This window comes from Mustela erminea, chromosome 1, assembly GCF_009829155.1.
Source record: "Mustela erminea isolate mMusErm1 chromosome 1, mMusErm1.Pri, whole genome shotgun sequence".
Lineage (NCBI taxonomy): Eukaryota > Metazoa > Chordata > Mammalia > Carnivora > Mustelidae > Mustela > Mustela erminea.
In genome coordinates this window covers 16,486,723-16,509,708 of record NC_045614.1, presented here as the reverse complement: position 1 = coordinate 16,509,708, position 22,986 = coordinate 16,486,723, and the positions used below count along the sequence as shown (strand labels likewise).

Here is a 22,986-nt window from a genome sequence, read left to right as displayed (position 1 = left end):
TCTCCGTGGGCGTGCAGGGAATTCTCGTGTATCTCAGAGCCCCTTGTGAGGTTTCAGTGACTACCCTGCCCACACAGAATATTGCATCTGACCGAAGACACCCACCGGAGACTGGAAACAGATTTTTACTGAGATCTGTTTGGTCCCAGGCCCAGACATTCTTACATCTCACAAGCACCTTATAAGGTTTTTGGTTCCCGCTTAAACCAAGGAGGGTATCGGGGCTCAGAGAGGTCACACTCCAACATTCATAGCCCCAGTCACATGGGGTCAGTGCCTGAGGCAAGAGGTCACAGCCCCAAGGATGTAGGGTCACAAATGTAATCCAGTGGGGTAACAGCCTCTGGCACAGGGGTCACCACTCAGAGGACAAAGAGTCATGGACCTGAGCATGAGTTGTCACAGCCCCAAGGATGTGAGCTCACAACCCTGATCAAGTGGGGACAATGGACTCAAGCACATGGGGTCACGACCCCAGGAACATGGGGTCAAGTCTTCTGGCATGTGGGGTCATGACCTCTTCACTAGGGCCACAGCTCTGAACATGTGGGGTTATAGCCCCAATCATGTGGGGTCACAATTCTGAGGATGTGAGGTCACAGTCCTGAGAAAGTGGTATTAAAATCCGACATTAAAATCTCTCCCATCCATAACGTGTCACAAAACCCTTCAGACTGTGGTCGGAACGGTGACTTTCCATGTGCCATCCTCCCCCTCATTCCTCTTCCTTTCATAGTTTTATAACAGGAAGAATGGAAATCACTTCCCCGTCACCCCCACAAATCAGCTAGCCCATCCATCTAATCGCTGACTTATCTATACCTAGTTAATTTATAAAAGAGCACAATGACATGCCATACCCTAACCTTAAGTAAGAAATCTATTTGCTTTCCTAGATTTTCCCACCTAGGCAATGCTGGGGCCATAGCAGCTGACTGGACACCACTAGCTAAGTCCTGGGAGATAGAAGGTATTTCTAGCTGAATGGTAGGAACAAGGGCAGCTAGAGTTAAGGAAGGACAAGAGACGGGGCTTCAGTCACAGGCTGAAGTACCCCGGGTCCTGTCGCTCTTCTGTCTTGTGTCCACAGCAGACGTCATGAATGAAGAAGGCGTTTTGTTACCTGGAGCCCAGCCTCAAAATGACTCGCAACTTACAAATAGAAAATAGAACGTATAAATAGAAATCGGACTGACAGTGAGGGAGAAATCAGGGGTGGTAGTTTATTCATAAACAATTTTGAGCACTGAATTCCAATAGGTCCCGGTGTTAGGAAGTGAGGGGATCAAAAGATGCGAAGCCCAGCAATACAAGAATGCTTTCCATTTAGCCTGCCCAAGGTATCAAAAATATTATCGTTTCAACTTGTAATCTGCATAAAAGTAGTAACGCGCTAGTTCGCATTATGTTTTTCATACTAAGTCTTTGGAAGTCAGGTGTATTTTGCACTTACAGCCCATGTACGATTCAACACGAACTAGCCGCGTTTTAAGTTCTCAAAAGCTGCACGGGCACAACGCCGCTTTCAAGGTGCCACATAGGTGACCTGCGGACACATGAGCCCGCGGGAACTGCAAGCCTTAAGCTGGAGCCGGTGGCACGGCGCTCCCAGGGGTAGTTGCAAACCTCATCTCTGCGGAGCAAACACGGAATCGCAGTCCGCCCGGTTCTGTGGGGTCCGACGGGACTTGTAGGCTTCGGCCCTGCAGAGAATGACGGGAGTTGTAGTCCGCGCCCGCCTGCGGCGGCTCTGCGTATCATGGCGGGCCACGGCGCGCTACCGCACTCTTCCGCTGGGCCCCAGAAAGTTTCGCTTCTGCCCAGCCGTGGACCCACGAGCGCGTAAGTGCCGCGGGGGGCCGTCCGGACCTTGGGGGAGCCTGGGCCGCTGTCGTCCCCGGAGCTGAGAACTTCCCTCCGTACGCGGCTTCTCACCTGTTGCCCTCACTGTCCCCGCCCATCCCGGGTCTCCCCGAGACCCCGCCCGAGCCCTTGCCCTTGCCCAGCTGGCCTGGGAGGCACCTCGGGCCGGCGCTGAAACTAACCCTGGAACCCAGGCTGCCTCTGGTGGTCAGTTAGAAAGACAGACCCCCCCAAACTCCAGTTCCAGGACCTCCGATGGCCGAGGGGCCGCCACGGAGCCCACCATGCGGGAGTCTCAGAACAAGCTTTGGATCCTTTCGTTACAGGAGGACAGGTCCCGGAGTTTCTGCTTGCGTTGTCCGGGAGGCTGCTGACCTTAAAAAGCGAAGTTCCTGGCTTCGCTGGGCCGGGACAGCCCAGACCATCTCATTTCGCCCTTCCAAACATAAGGGGGACAGTTTGTTCATCCCTTGGCCCATGCTCTTTACCTTGTGTCCAGGTGCAGGACCGTCGAGGTAGCCTCCAGTGATCTTTCCTGAAAACACCTGTGGATTTGGGATTGCGGTGTGGCTGCAGGGGACTTGGGCTAAATAAGAGCCTATTCAGAGCCTAGGGTCGGGGTTGTTGTAGGGGGGAGGGCTGGGTTTTATTTTTATGTAAGGAAAGCGTGTGTGGTTGACACATTAACCACGTGGCTCCCTGTTACTGCACATGTGTCCGCTGATGCCTCTTTTCATTCTTCACAGCTCCCACTGGTTGCCCCCTCTAGGAGAAAATAGAGCACTTAAAGAAACTGCTGGTGTTGGCCGCAGGCTCTGTTTCTCTGCTTGTCTCACCGCAGCAGTTTCCTTTCCCATAGAGAAATGGGTCAGGGGCTCTTTGAGGGCAGAGGATCAGGCTGTAATCTTCTCACTGCCCTCCTGCCCCTGCAAGCCCTGTGGTCTCTGTAGCAAGCTTTACTCTCCTGCCATCTGCCTAATGCGGCTTTCCCTGTGTGTTGGTGCTCGGAAAATGCCGTCTCGCTGAGGTGTAATGCTATCTGTGGCTCACACCTTCCCAAGTGGGCCCATGTTGAGTGGCCCCGACTCGACCCTCCCTTCTGTGACAACTACTGTTGATCGGTTGCTGAATTCCTTGCCCATTCGTGGGCCATCGTTGTGATCACTCTGGAAATCACGGTTGATTGTCTCAGTGAAGGGACGTGGTCCCTTCCGTGATTACAAGGATCTGAAACGGTTCTTGCTTTAGGAAACACGTTTCCTGCTCCTGTTAATAGTGTTCATCTTTGTGTAGTGCTCCACTTAGCTTTTAAATTGTTTTCAGTATTTTATTAGGAAAACATAAACATTGCAAGATTTGTGTAATGAACATATGCCCACCTGTTAGAAGCCACAAGTTGTATTTGACTTTGATTATTTTTGTAGTTGCTTTGGAGTCTGTCCTCTAGCTGCTCCTTGGGTGGTCTTTGCTTCTTGTGGCTGCTTTTAGGGCCCTTTGAGCGTGGACAGAATGACTCCCACAGATGTTTGTGATGAGAGGAGTCACCTCGAACAGATAAGATCAGAGCATCTGGTTACATTGACCCGTATCCGTCACGGAAGCTGTGGGCTGCCGCCTCCAGAACACATAGTAGGTGCCTGAGGAATGGCAGTCCCTCTTCCTTTAGGGGAGAGGTTTGGCTGTGGATAACGTGTACTTTCTGGTGAATCCAAGGACGACTTTGGTGACTCAAGACTGGAAGGTCTTTAAACACGAGGCAGAGGAAGCATGTGGTCTTGCGGTGAAAATCCACTGATGGGAGCTCAGAGTTTGGGGCCACGTTCCACGGAGCAGTCCCAGCACGCATGGCAGGTCAGGTGCGTTGACTGGTGCCTTGTAACGAGCCGGACGCTGCCCGTGAGCAGAGAGGAGTGGAGTTTGGCCTTGTGAGCATCTGCTCATCTCCTGCGGAACGTCACTGTGCTGCTCCAAGGATGAACAATATTCCCTTTTTGTGATCTTGGTGCCAGATTTTTGGAGTTTTTGTTTGTTTTTGTTTTTAAAGCTTTTGATTGGTATAAGAACCTGTGATTGAAAATAAATCAGTAGGGTGGATATGGAAATGTCTCCATGGGCCTGGATTTAGCCTCTGGCTGCTTCTGGACGTACTGTTTGTCACCGGACTGCCCCATAACACGAGCTTCAGCCCCAGAGCACATGAGCTCATGGCTTTTAGGAGGAGGATGGATGGTGGAGTTGTGCTCAGTGGGCCAGGAGGTGTTTTCCCCTCTTCCACATGTTGGCGCCAGTCAGCCCGATGGTTTGTGTGACCAGCAGTGGTCCTCCCTGTTCACAAGGGGCTTTGTGGCATTTGAAAGACACCAAGTGCCTGCTTCTAGTTTGGCCCGATCCTGTTGGCGGGGATGAGGACGTGTACATCAGCGTGGTTCGGGGCAGACGCTGTGGTCTGGTTCTGGGGCCCCGGGGCAGGTCTGGCTGGCCACCTCAGGAGCCTGGGGTGCTGCGTCTTTGGCCCGGGGCAAGAAACCGAGTTAGGGGAGCCTGTGGAATCCAGAAGAAAAACGTAAGGTGAAAAAGCAATCCAAACAAGCCATTAGCATGCAGGGGGTTAGGCCAAGAGGAGGATCCCATAGGAGGTCCAGGGTGGGCTGGAAAGCTGAACTAGAAGTGGTGGTTTCACATGGAGCCAGAAGGATTTCCTCAAGCTGAACCTATAGCCCTGCGGACTGCTTCCAGGGTGCCTGGAGCCTCGGACAAGAGCAGGGAGGGGGCACTTAGAAGCCTCTGCCTAAGTTAGCCACTGGGACTGTCTGCTTCTCTCCTTCCCCGCCTCTCCCTTAAGGAAGATAAAGGGTAATCTCCCTACACTGCCCCCCGGGGGAAAACCAAAACCAAAAAACAGGGGAAAAGAAACCCCACCCAAGATAGGAAAATGTCAAATAACTTCCCCAAGATAGACCGATTTCCTTAAATTGCCTGGTAAGAGTTTGGTGAACTGAATATAGCCCCGTCTCACCCAGTCACGGCACGGTCTTTATCAATTACCGCTTGCTTGCGAGGGAATGGACATTTCACAGGACTAGTCTGATTCCAAAATCCGAGTAGGGTGCAAATAGGCAAGCCTCGGCTCCAGCTGGTGAAAGAGAGGACAGTTTTCTTGCCCATGGCCAAACTCCAGCGTCAGAGCCATCCCGGGTCTGGCTCGGGCTTCCTGTCGGCCGGCATAGCCCCACCCCCTGCTCTGTCTGTACCCGGATGCTGCTCTGGTCACCCAAGGGCACAGCGGAGCTCAGACCCACCAATACCTCCCCCACCCTGGGGCTGTTCCTGGACGATGGTTCCAGATCCAAAGGCCCAGGGATGCAGAGAGGGAAGGGCTTTGCGAGGGTTGGGTGAGTGGGGGGAGGTGGCCGCAGAGAGGGAAGGGCTTTGCGAGGGTTGGGTGAGTGGGGGGAGGTGGCCGGGGGTTATCCTTGTTCGGATAGGGTGAAGGAGGCTTCTGGGTAAGGCTGCCTCAGACCAGAGCTGAGGGGCACACTTTCTCCCATAGACACACTTAATCTATCCAGTCCCTAACTTACATTATTCCATTCCTTCTTGGGACAATAATTCCGTACTATTTCCACAGTAATGACGATAGACTGTATGTAATTACAACCTGATTTTTTAAAAATGTGTTATTTTAGTGAACATAAAAGTAACTTATGTCCAGGAAAAGAAAACGGAAAAATCAGAGAAATCGAATTTTTTGAAAATTTACCCATATTTCCTACCATAGAAGGATGGTTAGCACTCTTTATCTGTTGGTACATTCCTATGCCTAAAATTTAGTTTGGTTTGTTGGAGCAAGAGTCTCTGTTTCGGTTTTGTGTGACTGATTCATTCATTCATCAAAGAATTTATCGCGGGTTCTCCATGGGTCCGAGCTGTGCTGGGTGCTGGGGAGCTGGTGAATAGCAGTGGCGCTTACAGACAGGTGGGAAGAACAGGTTAAACAAGAAATTACCGTACTGGCAAACGGCCACAAACGTGGCAGAAAGGCAGTGGGGCTTAGAATCATGAGTAGAGTAGAATCTGGTGCCTTCTGTGCTCACTCGTTTTTCCTCAAAGCCCTTCTCAGGCATCAAGTGATCTCTTAGTCGCCTGTCAGCTTAGTAGGGCAGATGCTGTCTGTTCTTCCCTCTGGAGCTTGGGTTTCTTCAAGGCCACGGCCCACCGGCCTCGCTCACTCAAGGCTGTAGCTCCAGCCCCTGACTCAGGCCTGCCACTTCCTCGCAAATCCTTCTTACCCGGCTGGCAGTCTCTTAACACGTATGGGTAGCATGTGCCATTAAGGCCATGGTTAGTGGACAAAACATATTCTGTCAGGGATTTAGTTTGTGATCCGTCACTGGCTGGACTGACCCCCCTTGATACTCGGGTCAGGAGAGTCTCCCAAGCATATGGTTTTGGAGCCTGTAATTTTCTCCAAAAAAAAGAAATAGGTGCTCCAGCTGACTTCCCAGGTGTTCGCACACCTGTTCTGGAGACTACCCAGAGTTCCACACAGTCCCTCGCCACCTCCTGGATAGTTTCTCTGGGCCTTCCAGTGGCAAGACCCCAGGTATGGATGTGTGGCTCCTTCCAGAGGAGCTGTCCCCTCTTCCTAAAAAAAGACAGCTTCCCCCAGGCCCCCAGAGGCAACACCTCCCATCCACAGGTCTCTCGACCCTGCCTTCTTGGACCGGTGGACTGGACCTGGAGCCAGTTCTCTGTATTCCAGAGGCAGTGACCAAGAAGCCTAGAATCATTGGTGAGAGGGCAAGAGCCAAGAAGAGAAGGTTCAAGAAAAGATGGCAGAGGCTCAGGTCTCCCCTCCCTTTATGAAAGGAGATGGCAAGCAAGGAGTGTGTGGGAAAAAGGTCCCAGGCATGCAGTTGGTCAACACTTTAATTAGATCTGAGGGGTTGGGTCACCTCCCGAGCCTCTGTTCACGTGTGCTGAGATGTCTGCCTCTGAGCTGGCCTCTTACAGACTCCTGAACACTCTCCTGGTATCGTCTGGAGGCTCTGCTGAGGGCAGCCTGCCCGGTGACCGCTCCAGGGCTGAGCCAGCAGAACTGCCGGGCCTTGGAGCTGCAGGTACCACCAGCCAAGGGCACCCCAGGCCCCGGAGATGGCAACTGGATAGATGCTGTTGGGTGTGCTGAACCAGGCAAAGACAAGGGACTCTTCCAGAAAGGCTTTCTGCCCGGGGCTGATCGGAACTGTCTTTGTTCACATTCTTTCTTGGTCTGGGTGGAAGTGGGTGGAAGTCACTTCCCCTTGTCTGGGACTGGGGGAGGAGCTCGACTGTATGGCGTGGGGGCTGAGGGGGGCGGGGGGGATGGGGATACTTCTCAGCTGTTAGGTTAGGAGCAGGTACAGAAAATTCTGAAGACAGAACACAGTTGTCTTCCACGCCCCAAGCCGCCTCCTCCCCTTCGGAGCCTTCTTCCCTTCATGGGACTTGTCAGATGCTGTGCTACTCCTGCCAAGTCGATTTCAGGGCAACATTACAAATCGGAGTCATTAGGGCCAGAGTATAAATAAGTTTACAGGAGTCAGTTGGTGTCTTTGTATCTTAGTTTGGGTCTGAACTGTTCTCTCTATTGTTAGGGCCTCTGGGCAGGTGTAGGAGGAATTTGGCATTCAGGGAAGGTTCTTTGCCTCTAAACTAAGACTAAAGCTCTAACTAGGAACTCGGGCGATAGTCCCAGGTAACGAATAAGAGTTTTTAAAAATGCATGTAGCCCCTTTTGCGCTCTATCAGAATACAGATGCTTTTAGACGTGCCGGATGAGCTGCAACGTAATTTCTGAGTTGTTCCCCACGCTTTTAGAAAATGAATCTCTCTGGTATTTGAAAGAGCTTGCCAGAGGCAGGCGAGGGAGGTTTTGACAGGTCCTGCAGGAAGGACCCTGGGTTCGCGGAGGTGATTTGCTCTTTGGGGGGTCTTGGGAGGTGTGGGAGTCCTGGAGTTATTCCCCTGGTGCCGAAGCAGCTGTGGCCAAGGCGGTGTGGACAGAAGCTCTAAGTGTCTCCTGAGTTAAGAGAGCTGTTTGCTAATGGATTATCTGGATGGGGCTGCTTCCGGCCTGAAGTCTGTGATCTCTGTGATACAATAAGAGATAGATATTTGGTATTTGGCTCAGGTTCCCGCCACAGAGCTTCTGGAACCCTAGGAATTTCCCGAGTAATGGGAGTGTCTTTTGTTATTCATAACAAGCCTCTTTTAACCGCACCTGAGTTTATGCTAATATGGCTACTCGGTGGGCCCCTAGATAGCTTCGGGATGGGGCTGGTTGCCAGAGGAACCAACCACGTGGTTAGAGATTTGGCCCTTTTAGCCCCACCCAGACCTCTGGGAGCAGAGAGGGGCTGAGGATGGAATTAATCTCCAACGGCCCGTGATTAACCAGCCCTTCCCCTGTAATGAAACCTCCATCAAAAACTCCCAAGTGATGGGGTTCTGAGGACTTGTGGTTTAGCGAACAGCTGAGGTGCTGGAGGGTGGGGGCCCCTGAAGGCAGGGAAACCCCACACACCTCAGACCAAACCACCCCCCCCCTGCCCCAAACTCTGCATCTCTTCCCTTTGGCCGGTCCCAAATTGGATCCTTTAAAATAAACTCATCATAGTCGTGTTTTTCCAAGTGTTGGGAGCTGTTCTAGCAAATTATCGAACCCAAAGAGGGGATTGTGGGGACCCCCAATTTATAGCCAGTTGGTCAGAAGTACAGGGAGAAGCAGCCTGGGTCTTGTGACCAGCGCCTGAAGCTAGAACAGTCTCATGGACAGAGCCCTTGACCTGTGGGGTCTGCCCAAACTCCAGGTAGGTCGTGTCAGCTTGGAATTGAATTAAAGAACACCCAGTTGGTGTCCGAACTGGTTATCTATGTGGAAGAAAGCCACAGTGTTGGTGTGAGGACCATTGTAGACAAAAAAATTTCTCATCCCTCAAAGGATGAGTTTTATCTCGAGACACAAAGACGTTGACCATGGTGTGCCTCGTTCTGTGCCTTTCAGTGGTTACTAATAACCTCAGACCCGGGAGGAGGGGAGCAAAATGCCAAGAGCCATCCTTCCCATGTCCAGGAAAGTAGCATCCTGACGGTAGCCATGACCTTCCAAGGAAGCTTGGATTAACTTCCCGAAGCCCTGTGAGGTGGGGCCCACAGCCGCGGTGGGGAAGGCCACTGGGACCGGTAGCCCCAGCAGCCAGCTTCCTAGGGCGCATTACCTGGGTGGTGACTCAGGCTTTTTGGAAAACCAGCTTGCGTCATCAGCAGCTGGGCCCAGCTCACCCCGTGACCTGGGAACTTGGCATAAGCGGAGCTTATGACTCTGAGGGTCAGAGGGAGGAGGGAGAAGGCCTCCCGGGAGCGTGGGGGACACACGGCCGCCTCCCCAGAGGCCAGCAAGCCTCGAGGATCCCGTTTCTGCCTGTTGAGGCCCATGGGGCCGGGATGCTGCTTTGGTCTGCAGACCTTGTCTTCATCCTCCCCGGCCTCAGAGAGGGCTGGTTTCCACCGTCGGTGCAGGGCCCCGGCCAGAGCCTGGGTGAGGCGGCTCAGGACCTGTTGCTGGTGTTGCTCCCTGTGCTCTTCCACATGTGTGGGTCTCCCCCAACTCTGAAGTGTGCACACGGACCAGGGGGCTGCTTGTGAGGACTTGGGGGGTGTGGCAGCCACCCACCCAGGCTCCCCCAGATCTTGCCTTTGTAAGAGTAGCCTGCAAATGGAATCAGGGAGTTTGTACCCTTTCAGGCTGGCTGTTTTCACTCTGCAGAAAGCATTTCTTGCATGGATCCTCAGCCTTTTTCTAGACCAAGTACCCATCACTTTTTATTCCTGTCTTGGTATGGACCTCTCCTGCCATGTCCAGATAGCTGGATGTTTTTTTTTCTCCCTGGCCACAGCTCAGCTCCTCCAGGGCTGGACGGTGCCTTGTGTGCCTCTGTGTCCCCAGCCTGCACCTAGTTAGCGCTTGACAGAGTGTGGAACTGGGGCAACTGTGCATTGACAGCGAGGACCCTCGACTCTCTCTACCTCTCCGGGAGGGGCGGGGGCGGGCACTCTGTAGAAGCCCTGCAGATGTCTCTGTAAGGCCCTGGCTGGTCCCCGCTTAGGCTCTGTGCTCAGCCGGTGACCTGGAGAGACGCCCAGGAATGGGCAGGCTGCTTCTCGAAAACCACTCCCACCCTCAGTTTGGTGTCTGTGCTGGGCAGCGTGCTTTCCCTTCCAATGGGGGCTTTGGAGGGCTCTGGGTGGAGCCCCTGCATCTCTCGGGGCTCCGAGTCAGGAATTCCTGGGAGTGTGGTGTCGGTGTGTGCCTGTCTCATTCCCCCTCCGCCAGAGAAGCCTTCTCTTCGGGCCTTGTTTGCACTGAATCACGGCTGAGTGGCTTTGTTAGTTAAAAATAGGCCTTGGCATATCCGCCCAGTGACAGGCCCTTCTTGCTTCAGGCCCACACTGGAATGCTTATATAAATATTTGGAGGAACTTGAAACCCGGGACCATTTCTATCCCAGAGTCATCTCTCCTGGACTCCTAAAGCAGGAAGGATAATATGGCAGCAAGAAAGTGAGGGCCTGCTTGTGTTGGAAGCACTCAGGGTGGCGGCACATTATTTGGGAGACACTGGAGGGGGCGGTTCCGAAGCCAGTGGAAGTGGTTGGTCATTTGCAGTAGTGACGGCGGCTCAGGTAGAAATCACAGGGTTTAAATCAGAATGTCCAGGGTTCAAACCACAGTTCTACTTCCTGGCCCATGGCCTTAGACAAGTCACAGGACTTCTCGAACCCCAGGTTCTCCTTTGCACATTATCTACTGCACGAGGGTGATTGTGAGAGTAAAATGATCACCTGTGGCAAGAACCTAACAGGGCCCACACCCAGCACACAGTAGGCCCTCATGTGGTGGTGGCGGCCCCCTTAGCCTAGCTAGCGGCTGTCAATGTTCAGCATTGCACAACCTTGCACCAGCCATCCAAGGAAAGAACTGGAGGTTCTAAAGAGGGGACACAGGAGTGTCCGAGTGCATCTCCAGACTTCTCCCCAGTGCCACTCATGTCTTGTCACCTCCATTGGTCTGCAGCCACTACTGTGTCCTTAGATCACTTTAGCAGCTGCCCGAGCAGGGTCGGTAACTCGGGACTCACCAGCTGCAAGAGGACTGTAACCAAGCTTAAAATAGAGCCATGTCCCTTGCTGGACCGAGGGCTGCGCCGGTCCCCAGTACAAGCCGGGCAGTGTCTACACAGCCAGGCTGAGCTGGACTCCGGGCATCTGCTTCCCCCACCAGGCAAGGCCGGCTTTCCTTGATCCCGAAGCCCCAAGGGCCCTCAGCCTCCTCCCTCCCCCGCCACCGGGCCAGAGGTTACTGACCCAGACAAGCTGGGGGAGGGCACGGGGCCGGGCGTTGGGGAGACCGGGATCTGGTGGTGGCCGGCATGGTAGGCTCAGCGGCCCTCTGCGTGTGGGTTGGGCTGGTTCTGGCCTTGGTGTGTGTGTGGTAGTCGGGAGGTGGGGGGGGAGCCCCGGGCGGCATTTCTAAACGGGGAACGAGAGTGAGGCCGTCCTGCCTGAGAGGGTGGAAGAAGAGAGAAGCTCCGAAGCAGTGAGTCACGCTGTTTGGTTGACCTTGCTGCTTTTTAAGCCCCAACCCGGGTCATTGTGTCTGAATAGAAGCGTGTCAGAAGCCAGCCGAAGAATGCCCACTGAGCAAGGCCCCCACGGAAAGGTCAAGCCCTGCCTATTGAGGGAGGACGCCCAGATGGGGCGACTTTGTGCCCAGAGCGGCGCGCCCCTTCCTGCTGTTGTCACGTCTGTGTCTGTGACTGCCTCCTCCACGGTCTCCCTCTCCCCTCGTGCAGGTGCCACCATGGAGTCTGACCACTGCTGACCGGAGCCAGGCGGGAGGCGCACAGGGGAGAAGGGTGACCCGCACCCGTCGCCATGGCTTCCCCCATGGCAGAGAGCCAGCTCCAGAGAATCATCCGCGATTTGCAAGGTGCGGCGGTTTGGGGGGCGGGAGGCACACTTGGCTCGGGTGTGGGGGAGCTGGGGCCGTGCGCCTCCCGTCGCTCTCTCATTCTTGTCACATGGGAAGTAATGGGAGCCCCAGGACACAGCGCGTGGAAGCATTTGGGGCTCGGGTGTCCATCCCGGGTCAGGCTGGGAGAGCTGGGCCGGTGCTCCTCTCAGGGCGCTGCGAAGCCAGTTTGTAAACAAGATCCAGTGCCCTTTTTGGGGTCTGGGTCTGCTTTCAGTGTTTGTGCATATGTGTGTTTTCAAGCCTCCTGTTAAATCTTCAGCTGAATCCTGAGCCCTCGGGCGGTAATGGAGTTGGCTCCTCTGGGGAGGTGTGTTCTTCCTCTGAGCAGAATGACCAGCACCCGTCTTTCTTGTTTTGCTGTCCTCCCTGGTCCTGGCAGGCGGACAGCCTGTATCCTGTGACGCACTGTGATTCTGGGCCTGCTGCCTCCTGGACTTCCTGAGCTCAGCAAACCCGCCGAGACTCGGAGCTCTCATCTTGATGGAGGAGGGCGGGGCAGGGCAGGCTCTCGGGATGCAGAGACTCAGGAGGAGAGTCCAGGGTTCGAGGTCACCCTTCTAGGTGATGTCCTGGGGGTCAGAATTCTGGCAAGTTTCTGGCCCACGCCACAGCTCACCAGGGCGGGTCTGTAGGCCTCTGTGGAGCTCCAGCACGTTGGCTACCAGACGGTGTGAAGGTGACCGCCTCCTGCATGTCCCAGCAGTGACAGCGTACTCTCCTGACAGCCTGAAGGTCCAGGTTCCTACCTGCTCAGGTGCAGTCTGTCACAGCCAGGGCCACCGGCCGCTTCTCCTTCTGCAGGTCAGAAGGCGCCAGGATGAAAATCACTCCCAGGCTTAGCTCCCCATGTATATAGCATCTGGGGCCCTGACCTGCAGAAAATCACATGGCATTTCCCAGGTTCCAGGCCCTGTCCTGCACATGCCTTATGGATAACGACTCATGGGGTCCTCACATTTGGTCCGTGAGGTAGGAACCATTACCCCAGTTCTGCAGAGGCAGAAACAGGCACAGAGAGGTTAAGTGACTTGCCTAAGGTCACACACCCAGTCGGGCAGAGCTTGGGTTTACACACATACCAGGTGCCAGAGTCTGCACTCTTAGACCGCACCAGCCTACTTCCAGCTAAAATATTAGCTGGTTTTTTTTCTTAAGTCTACACACATGGACGCACACACGCATACACACACACACACGCCGAGACGGTGAAATGACAATCTGCCAATCTGAGTTCACCTCTGGCCTTGAGAAATCTCTCCACAGAGTAATCCCTCTCTCCTGCCTGTCAGTCTCTGGTTCTCCAGCATGACTTTGGGACCCAGAGAGCTTTACTGGGAGGGAAGAGAGAGGAAGAGAGGACCCCTTGCTCGCACTCCTGATCCAGGAAGGAAGACATTGTTCAGGTGCCCTTTTCTACCCCACGTCCTGGCTGGTCTGGTCGTCCCCAATATCCCAAAGCCATCTCAATGTCCAGTACCCACCCCAGCCCACTGAGCGCTTTGACACACCGCTTTCTCAGGGCCCTTCCCTTGCATCTGTTGGTAACTGTCTTCGTGGGCACACCAGAAATCTCTGGCACGGAGCAAGGGAGTGGCGCATCCCTAACTGAGGTGTCCTTGGGCATTGCTTAGCCTTCGGGTCTCTGCAGGGCAGCCCGCTCATCCTCCTGGTGACAGCAGTGACGACAACCTTGGGGTCAGCTCCTGGCTCCACCTTTTAACCCTTGAAGATGTTGGACAAGTCCCATCACCTCCCCAAGGTCCCATTGCTTAGTTCACATGCTAGATCAGCTTGATAACACCTGCTTCTCAAGACTGTTGACAGACGCAAGTGTATAATTCACAGAAAACTCCGATTATTCATAAGTAACGCATTTGGAATGGCAGAGATTAGAGCTGAAAACTTCGTATTTCATATGCAAGGCTCCTTTCAAAATTGCAAGAGTTCCCAGTTCAGGTTATGAGGGTTAACCCCGCTGAGGGTTGGGGAGGAAGGCTGTGCATCCTCCCTGGTCCCTGACCACCCCCCTGTCCCCAGCTCTTGATGTCAGTGGCAGCAAACATTTCTAGAGGGTGCCACTGGACAGCAGTCAGTTGGTATAAGAATCTGTCCCAAGAGCCTGTCTTCACCATTTGCTGACCTCTGCCAGAGAGGTCAGTGTTGATTAAATTTTAGCAGTTCAGGTTCAGTGTCAGTGCTGGGCAGGTCTACTTTCCAGCCATGGTTCTGGAGCGCAGGGACGGGGTGCTCCTCTCCTTACGAGCCATCAGAGAGCAAGACGGTTTGGGGCAGTATGCCCCAGCCATCTCAACCGGGGGCGCTCTTCTCAGTGTCTACACCAAGCCCAGCTTCTCACTGTCCCTCCGTGCCACAGCAGAAGCTGCGAGTGACAGTCAAGGTGGTTTTCCCTCTATTCTGGACGGGGAGGTCGGTTGTCTTAGAAGTGGAGATGCGGGCTCCGGAATCAGAAAGCCCTGGAGGAACCAGGCTTCTCATTTCAGCTCTGCCTTTTGCATCCCGTGGTTTTTGGCCAAGTGCCCTGACCTCTCCCGGAATTCCTTATCTGCCAAACGGGATGATGCTATCAGCCTTCACCAGTCTCCAGTTGTACTTTCTTCCCCCACATTTTAACAGCTCTGAAACTGGGATTATCTTAAAACCAGCTGTGTATTGGATTTGTGGAAATACAACCATGCCCACCTCGCCAGGGCTGTGTTAAAGGAGAAAGACCTGCAGAAGCCTGGCCCCTGCTGGGCACTCAGCTCACGGAAGCAGGTGTCACTGTTGTCATTCTGGGGATTGTTCTCGCTCCTCTTATTTGCACCTTCTGGTCTTCTTGAAGCCAGGATGTAGCCTGTACTGAGCAGGAGGGTTAAAGTGAAGAACAACAAGCCGCGTGGCCAGAAGGAAGGTAAAGCTCTCTGGACGTCAGTGTGAGGGACCTGCTGAGTGGTTCGTGTACATGGCGAACCTTCCTTGACCAAAGGCTGCACGCAGATGGCACGGCCTGCACGGTGGGCCTGCAGGGAGGACCGAGAGATGGGCCGGATCAGGGGGCCGTGGGAGAATACCTGTGAGCTCTCAGCACACCTGAGCACCTCCAGGCTCAGCCTGCCTTCCTTCTAGGGTCACATCCCACTTTCTGCTTCCCAGGTGCTCTGCTGTCACTGACCGCTTGCTCCCCCTGCGTCCCTGGGTTATTCTGCTTCTCTCTCTGAAGCCAGTTACGTGTTCCTGTTTGTTGTCTTAAAGATGCGGTGACAGAGCTAAGCAAAGAGTTTAAGGAAGCAGGGGAGCCCATTACGGACGACAGCACCAGCCTGCACAAGTTTTCTTATAAACTTGAGTATCTCCTGCAAGTAAGTTGACTCCTGTACCATGTTGATTTCTGCTCTGTTCTCTTGGTTCCCTCTCGAGTGACTCATGAGCGTCAGGATGTGGTTCAGACAGCTCCGGGAAGCCAGGAAGCCCTCCCGGTTAGACTGAAAGTCGGAGCAGCCCTGGTTGCTTGGAGCTCAAGCCTCCTGAGTGTGGAGAATCGGAATGTTGCCCCTTAGCATGGCTGTGGGCTTCAAGAATGCTCTTTACAGATTTAGACCATCTTAAGGCAGGTCACAAGGTAACGGGCTAGCAGAGATCGTAACTTTTGGGGCAGTTGCCCCGTCACCCACTCTCCAGGAGTGTGTGGACCCTCTGAAGATTATCCAGAAGCTCCCATTTTAGAGCCTTGCTGCTCAGAGTGCTGGGGTCCACAGACCAGCAGCATCAGCATCCCCTGGGCGAGGGTGAGAAATCTATTCTCAGTGCCCACCCTGACCCGCTGAATCAGAATCTCTGAGGTTAACCCAGGAAGTTTTGTCTGAACACACTCCTCCTGTAATGCTGACGTGTGCTTGCTTGAAGATGCACGGATCTAGAGAGCTCTGCAGAGGCGGAAAAATACAGGCAATCACAGGAGGCAGGAAGGAAATGGAACGAAATATTAACAGAAGTTATCTTAGGAAGGGGCTGTTTGCATTATAATTTTTTTTCTTCTCTAGTCTTGTCGGGATTTTCTAACATGTATGTATCTTAACTTCCATAACCAGAAACAAACACTGTAAGATGTTACGTTGTAGAAAGACACACCTTTATCCTTTTGAACACTGGACGTGTACGTCCCAGCACGCTCCGGTCACAGCCCAGCAAAGCCGGCTAGAGAATGAGCACCTGCTGGAGGCGAAGCCCCAACGTGTCGAGGGACTCCCCCTTCCCTTTCCAGCTGCTTCTGTCTTACTCTGGGACATGATTTATGAACCTTTTCAGTTTTCAGTCGGCCCATTTTGGTTTTGGATTTGAAACAACTCAGCTGACATTAATTGGGATTTATTACATATTTGGGTATATTACAGTGTTGAGACTTTTAAGTAGCCAGGGTAAGATGTCTCAAACTCATTTCCCTGAGTTGAGATAAGGTTGACAGTCTTCATGTTGTCCTTCAAGACTTTTCCCTCAAATGTCCTCATCCCGTGTGAACGACGCCTCTGGTGGTCTTCTACCCATTTCTGTGCACCAAGGTCCTTTCAAGAGATAGTCTCTCCTGGGGGGCTTTTACTTCTGAATTCCGCTAGCTGTGTAACCCTGGGCCAGCTGCTTAACCTTTCCCAGCCTCAGTCTCTGCATCTATAAATTGGGGTTTGAAACACCCACAAGCTTTATCTGCCAGCCAATAAAAATGGCGCCAGTAAAGGGCCTCGTCCAGGACAGGGTGACTAAGAAGCTGTTGCTGTTCCTGATCATTTAAATGGTGGGATGATCAGCTGCAGGCGTGGCCCTCCTCTCTCTGTCCCCCGGTCTCCACAGTTCGATCAGAAGGAGAAGGCCACCCTTCTGGGCAACAGGAAGGACTACTGGGATTACTTCTGCGCCTGCCTGGCCAAGGTGAAAGGAGCCAATGACGGGATCCGATTCGTCAAGTCGATTCCAGAGGTAAGCAGAGTGGCCAGGTTCCTCACATCTTCCTCTCTCTGCCTTAAGCATCTCTTGCCCAACCTGTGCCGCAGCCGGCTCCTTGAGGAGGAGGGTAGGGAGCGGACGGCTGATGAAGGAGTAAGGAAATCCGGGCGCACTCTGTGCCCAGTGCTCGCTCAGGGAAGCCACCCAAGTGAGCACTCGCCAAGCAAGGGGTGGCTCGGTCCTGACGGGTTCAGGCCACGAGCACGCGCCGTCTCAGAGCGGACTGCTCACACTGAGGCCGTTCGAGGGGCCCGTCGGGGGCCTAGAGCACGGGACGCCTCTGCCTTTTCAAGAGAATTTGTTCCTTAGATAAAGTGCTTAGGGTGCTTTCCCTATAATTTGTGCAGGAAACTTGTGTTTATAATGAAGAGAGTGATGTGCGCCATCAAGGGACTGGTTACGCTAAGCAGCTCCCCACATTGAGCTCTGAGAGCCCCTTGAGCAGACAGCCAGTGCTTTGCTGTTTCAGAAAACTCCAGAACACATTCTCCGCACTCTCCTTCCTCTCTCTCTCTCCTTCTCTTCTCTCCCTCCCCCCTTCCTTCCCTCTCTTGCCCTCTCTCCTCTTTCTCTCTCTCCTCCCCCCTGTTTCCCTCCCTTCCCCCACCCCTTCAGCCTCGTCCCTCTGGGAGGGAAAAACTGTGCACCCTCAGGAGTGAGAAAACCCCTAGATTTCGGGCAGGAGGCCTAAAGCGTTTCTCCATTTCGTCTTTCTTTTCAGCATCTTGTCAGTACGTTTGGAATCACTTTAAAGCCCGCAGCCATGCTCCTTGGCTGGCCTCCCACAAAGGCCGCCGAGTCAGGCGCTCTGCGATCCCTTCTCGCTCCCTGCCAGCTGGAGTCAGCTAGGTTTCTTCTTATAGAGCATGACGGCCTTAAGTACGCGGACAGTGAGGGCCGAGCAGTTCCCACTCTCTGGCATCTAAGAAGAGGAGGAAGGACCTTGGCTGTGAGGAGTTAGTTCCTTGGATTCCTTTAATGTCCATGCAGCACCACAGTCTCGTGAGAACTTGCCTAGTAGGACCATCGGGTCCCTGACGTAGAGCGTTTTCATGTATCACACACCTGGAGAGGGGTGTCATCTCCTCTCTGGAAGTCTGGAAGAAGTTGTTTTTTTTTTTTTTTTTTTTAAGATTTTATTTATTTATTTGACAGAGATCACAAGTAGGCAGAGAGAGAGAGAGGAGGAAGCAGGCTCCGCACCGAACAGAGAGCCCGACTCGGATCCCAGGGCCCTGAGATCATGACCTGAGCCAAAGGCAGTGGCCCAACCCAATGAGCTACCCAGGCACCCCTGGAAGAAGTTCTTAATGTCACTGTCCTATCTTCCACTCTTCAGAGCAGCAAAGGCCTTTGGCTTTATGGCTTCAGACAACTGAAGTCTGGAATAAGTTTAGTTTAGTCCTCACGGCCCAGGGTTACAAAATGCTTAAATCTCCTTTTTGCAGAATTCCCAGACCTTTAGACAATCCGAGGCCAGGGAAACTGACTTTTCGAAGCAAAAAGCACTCGCTGCTTGCCCAGATGGCCCTGGTTCCTGGTGGCCACGTGGGCTCTGCTTCCCACAGGCCCCAGTTGTCTTGTCCCCCTGGAAGACTCTGCTCTCAGGGGCTCTCTTGGGTGGAATGACTTGGAAGGGCACTTGGGCGCCAGGGCTTCTGGGTACTTGGGCCAACTGTAATAAGCAAGTGTTGTCCAGGCTGCCAAGCCAAAAGGTAGAAGTGAATGGATCAGAAGCCTTTCTGGGCCCCTCAGGCCCTCATGGGGTGGGAGGCAGCCTTTTGGGCTAAAATAACCTAAGGCTATAATCAGCCACTTCTGGAGGTTCAGAAAAAGCCCAGCCTGAGCTGTGCGACTTTCCTCCAGATGGACCAGGGTCTGAACCACAGTGCGGCTTGGTGTCCCTCTCTTGGCGCAGTGATCTGACTGAGAGCAGAAGCCACTCTCGTGCGCCCTGCAGACTTCCTGCCCTTCGAGGCTGTTGGGTAGCTTCTGGGTATCGTGCAGATGAGTTTGGGCCAGATGCCAAAGATTTAATGAATTAGGTCATGAACCTGGAGCCGTGATGTCAGAACAGCAAAACTAAAAAGCTGGGCAGTATTTTCACCTGCAGTACAAAGGAGCTATTGACCCCTCCCCCCAAGGATGTTTCAAGATACCTCTTATAATAAACAGCTCCATTTATATGTACACATGTCAGATCGGTTTCCCTAATAGGGCTGATTAAAAACACGGCCCAGATTGTTTGGCACTGAACGTCTTCATGTTCTAAATGCTGTTACAGTGGCCGTTTTGCTGTTAAGGACAAGCCCATCCCTTGGGAGCTCATGGACATGGGCTGTCGTGTGAGGGTCTTACTGAATTCTGCAGGGCCTGTATGTGGATGTGTCTGTCTGACCAACACACTTGGCCCCACAGCGCCTTGCCCAGCTGTTCTGCGCTGTCCTGAGTTTGCTGGACATCACCCCTGAACACTCCATTCGCCCTTGATTATCAGTGGAAAAAAGGAATTTGGATGTGGAGCTGTCCTCACGATTCTCCCAAGGACGTGTGTCCTGACCAGGTCTCTGCAGACAGGCCATGACGGTGTTTCTAAGGCCTGTGTGTCCGGCTGCCACCAACCCACCCACTTCCACTCCTAGGTATCCTGACCATGCCCCAGACTTACAGAGCACACATGGAGACCCGACTTACAGCCTCTCTCTTAACTCATGACATTTCACACCTTTTTATTTTTTTAAAGCGACTTCATACTGCGGTATCATTTCCTTGAGTCAGCAGTAAGGAGGCCGACAGCTCTGAGCTAGAAGGTGCTATGGCCCGGGATGTTTACATCTTCATTAATATGTTGGTGCTCGGGTCTGTACCACACGTTTCCTGTCTCAGTGCAGTGCCATGATTGGTTTCTCGATAGTGTGGAGTGTTAGGACCATCAGTCCCCCATCCCCGGCCACGAAGTTGAACATTTCTAACCTCTGAAGAGGCAAGGAGGGTATATGGGTCTTTACTTATCCGACCCAGACTCCGAGACTGACAGAAATGAGAGATTGAGAGTTTTCAAATTCCTGCCCGCTTACCTTGAACTTCTAGGTCCGAACCATGGGAATGAGCCCTGTTTGGCAAACTGGCTGTGTGGGCCCATAGTTGGCAGTCTCTGGCCAGCACACCCCACCTGCCTCCCAGAAGCTTCCAGAAGCCTCTATAGAAGCCACATTTTGGCACGATGAGATGAGGTTTTCGATGGCAGGCCTGCATCTGGACCCTCCTGTGTTGTCCACCTGAAACAGAGCCACACCCATTTGTTCTTTACCCCAGGGTGACTGGGCCACACCTTCTGACTAATGCAGCGAGTTGGCATCCCTTAAACGAAACCAACCCGGAAAGCATTGACACCTACTGATTTTACTGAGGGTTTCAGGAGAACACCGAGAAGGCTATCATATATCCATCAGAACTTCTTAAAAGTCCCCCTGATGCACCCTTGCCCTTGACCTCCCCCCTCCTCCCCCACACCCCCGGCCCCCACACTGGGGCTCTAGCCAAGCCTCTTGGCTTCTCGCCCTGACCCCTCTTCTCCCATCACCTAAAAATAAGCCTGGACATTAGCCAGACTGAGGCCATCTCTTAATTTAGCTCACTTCTGATGCGAGGAGCCATTCATTGAGCTGCCTAGTTTTATTCTAAATATTCCAAATTAAATCAGTTTCACATGCAACGCTAATCCGAGAGCTTCTGACAGAGCTGGGGTGGGAGAATGACATTCCCTGGAGCAGCCGCAGAAGTTTCAGGGCCTCTGGTGAACGGGTCCCCCCTTGCCACCTTTACCGGAATCTACAGGTTCTTCTCAGGTGGGGGATAGCAGCAAGTCCGCTGCTGCAGGCCTCACCGTCCTAAGGCCACGTCTCCCCTTGGCGTTCAGCCAACAGCTCTTTTCAACATTGCCCACCTTTTCCAGCTCCGAACATCTCTGGGGAAAGGAAGGGCCTTTATCCGCTACTCCTTGGTGCACCAGAGATTGGCGGACACCTTACAGCAGTGCTTCATGAACACCAAGGTGACCAGGTAAGGGCGTGGCGGAGCTGGGGTTTACCCCATGAGCGCGAGGGGGCCCCCAGCCATCCTCGGTGTGCGTGGGGTGGTAGCACGTCTTGTGCACCAGGGAAGACAGGAAGCTCAGGGGGCCTGAGTGCCTTTCTCTAGCCCCACTGATGCCGGGTCACAGAGCAGGAGCTTAGATCCAAAGCTCTGAGCTCCTGATGCAGGTGGATTTCCCTCGCGGGTGGCATGCCCTCGGTGCTGGCCCTAATGAAGGGATAGACCCCGCTGGCCACCACGGCCCTCACCCGAGACTCCATGTCAACGTCTGCTGGGTGTATCGGGGCTCCCCAGACGTTGCAGTGGGCGGCCAGATTGGAGCCCAGGTGGGTTGGTGGGGTCAGCCTTTGTGTGGCTGGTGCTAAAGTCTGAGTGGGGGAGAAAAGGGGGCTTGAGAATGTAAATGGGGCATCTCACGAGGAGCTGCAGCTAGGCCCCTAACAGCCAGCCGAACCTCTTTCAGGCTCCCTGCACCCTTTCCCAGCACTGCCTCCCCTCTCCCCAGGGAGTGTTCTTCCAGTTAATCAAAGAAATCCCTGTGGATTGGAAAAAAAAAAAAAAAACCGTTTGCGGGGGAAAACACTGTGTTTTGTTTTGTCACCTTGAAATTGATTTGCATAAAGACCTATCTCTCGTGGGTGTGGCAGCCTCTGTGAATTCATGTGAACTGTGAACCTTTGCACGTTTGATCTGAAGGTTACTTCAGATGTTTGGTGAGAACCATCCCCAGCCGCTTGACGTCCAGGGTGGCACCTTTCAGGGGCGCCAGCCAGGCAGCTCTTGACACGCACAGCGGTGGTGCCGTTCCCACTTATTGCTGCTTCACGTGGTGCAGCCGCCGGCAGCTCAAAGTGCGGCCGTTCCGTTTTTTGGCTTGAAAACTGGTGTCCGGACGGTCCTTAGCCACGAGCTCACCGGCGTGTATTGAATCCTCTCGAAGGAATAGAAGATGAGGTTAACATTTCATAGAGAAAGAAGAGTTCTTTCCCCTGTAACTGCCCCTTTCCTGGCACATAACTGAGATTGAAATTTTCTCGTCTCCTTTTTGGGGACTGGATAGGATGTCGATAATACACGAATAAGCATCTAGTTCATTTCAGTGATTTCCTTGAAGAAGAGCAAGCGTATTTGAAAGTTATACGCTCCCACAGTGAACATCAAATTGGGGTGTGTCCCTGTCTGTCTGAATCTCGTTAGTAAGGAGTGAGAATTTGGTAAGGCAGAGCCGTATCAAATTCAGTCTTTGCTTTCCTTTGTTATTGTTGTCATCAATCCCTTTTCCTGCTTCCCTGCAGTGACTGGTACTACGCGAGAAGCCCCTTCCTGAAGCCGAAGCTGAGCTCCGACATCGTGGGCCAGCTCTACGAGCTCACCGAGGTCCAGTTTGACCTGGCGTCCAGAGGCTATGACTTGGACGCTGCCTGGCCAACGTTTGCCAGGTATCTTGAAGAATCGCTTGGTTGAAAACACGGGGGAAAGAGATGTTCGAAGTTCTGAAGGTTGCCACCAGTCGATGCAAAGCGGTTCAGTCACTCAGTAGATTACAGAAGGCTTTGCAGCTCTTACACCTGCGAGTTTTCTAGGCTTTATTGGGTCTGACTAACGATAACATCGAAGGCTCCAACCCGAAACTCTCCTAACCCTTCTCCACGGCCAGGTCTATGAGTCAGTGGAGATGTATATGCAAATCCCGAGGTTTCTTAAGTGTGTTGAGGGACTTGGGGGTGGCAGCAGGGGAGCCAGTGGGCTTTTTCCTGGTCGTGTTCTTGCAGGGTTCCTCAGAGGCCTTGAGGCCAGTGGGAGAGGGAGTTACAGCTCCCCCACGGAAGGGTAAGCACGCTCGCCTGCCACGCCAGGAGGGGGATGGGAAGGGCAAGCTCAGACATTGGGCGACTTGCCCACAGTTGCCCAGTACTGCAGGGCACCAGACTCGAGTTCAGCTCCAGTTCAGCACTTTTT

At 53.4% G+C, this 22,986-nt stretch overlaps 1 protein-coding gene across 3 annotated transcripts in view; it reads left to right on the top strand.

The window, feature by feature from the left end:
* The first annotated feature begins 1,714 nt into the window (after positions 1 to 1,714).
* FYCO1 (FYVE and coiled-coil domain autophagy adaptor 1) overlaps positions 1,715 to 22,986 on the top strand; it is a 71,374-nt gene continuing 50,102 nt past the window's right edge. For 2 of the 3 annotated variants that reach the window (XR_004279994.1, XM_032317537.1), the window contains exons 1-6: positions 1,715 to 1,842; positions 11,756 to 11,892; positions 15,190 to 15,296; positions 16,780 to 16,905; positions 20,888 to 20,994; positions 22,323 to 22,466. Coding sequence is in view for 2 of the 3 variants with exons in the window: in XM_032317537.1 (XP_032173428.1) it covers positions 11,838 to 11,892; positions 15,190 to 15,296; positions 16,780 to 16,905; positions 20,888 to 20,994; positions 22,323 to 22,466 (539 nt within the window). In the remaining variant the exon portion in view is untranslated. Of the gene's footprint in view, positions 1,843 to 6,817; positions 6,984 to 11,755; positions 11,893 to 15,189; positions 15,297 to 16,779; positions 16,906 to 20,887; positions 20,995 to 22,322; positions 22,467 to 22,986 lie in introns of those variants that run through there. The other variant, XM_032317541.1, reaches the window with a different exon arrangement.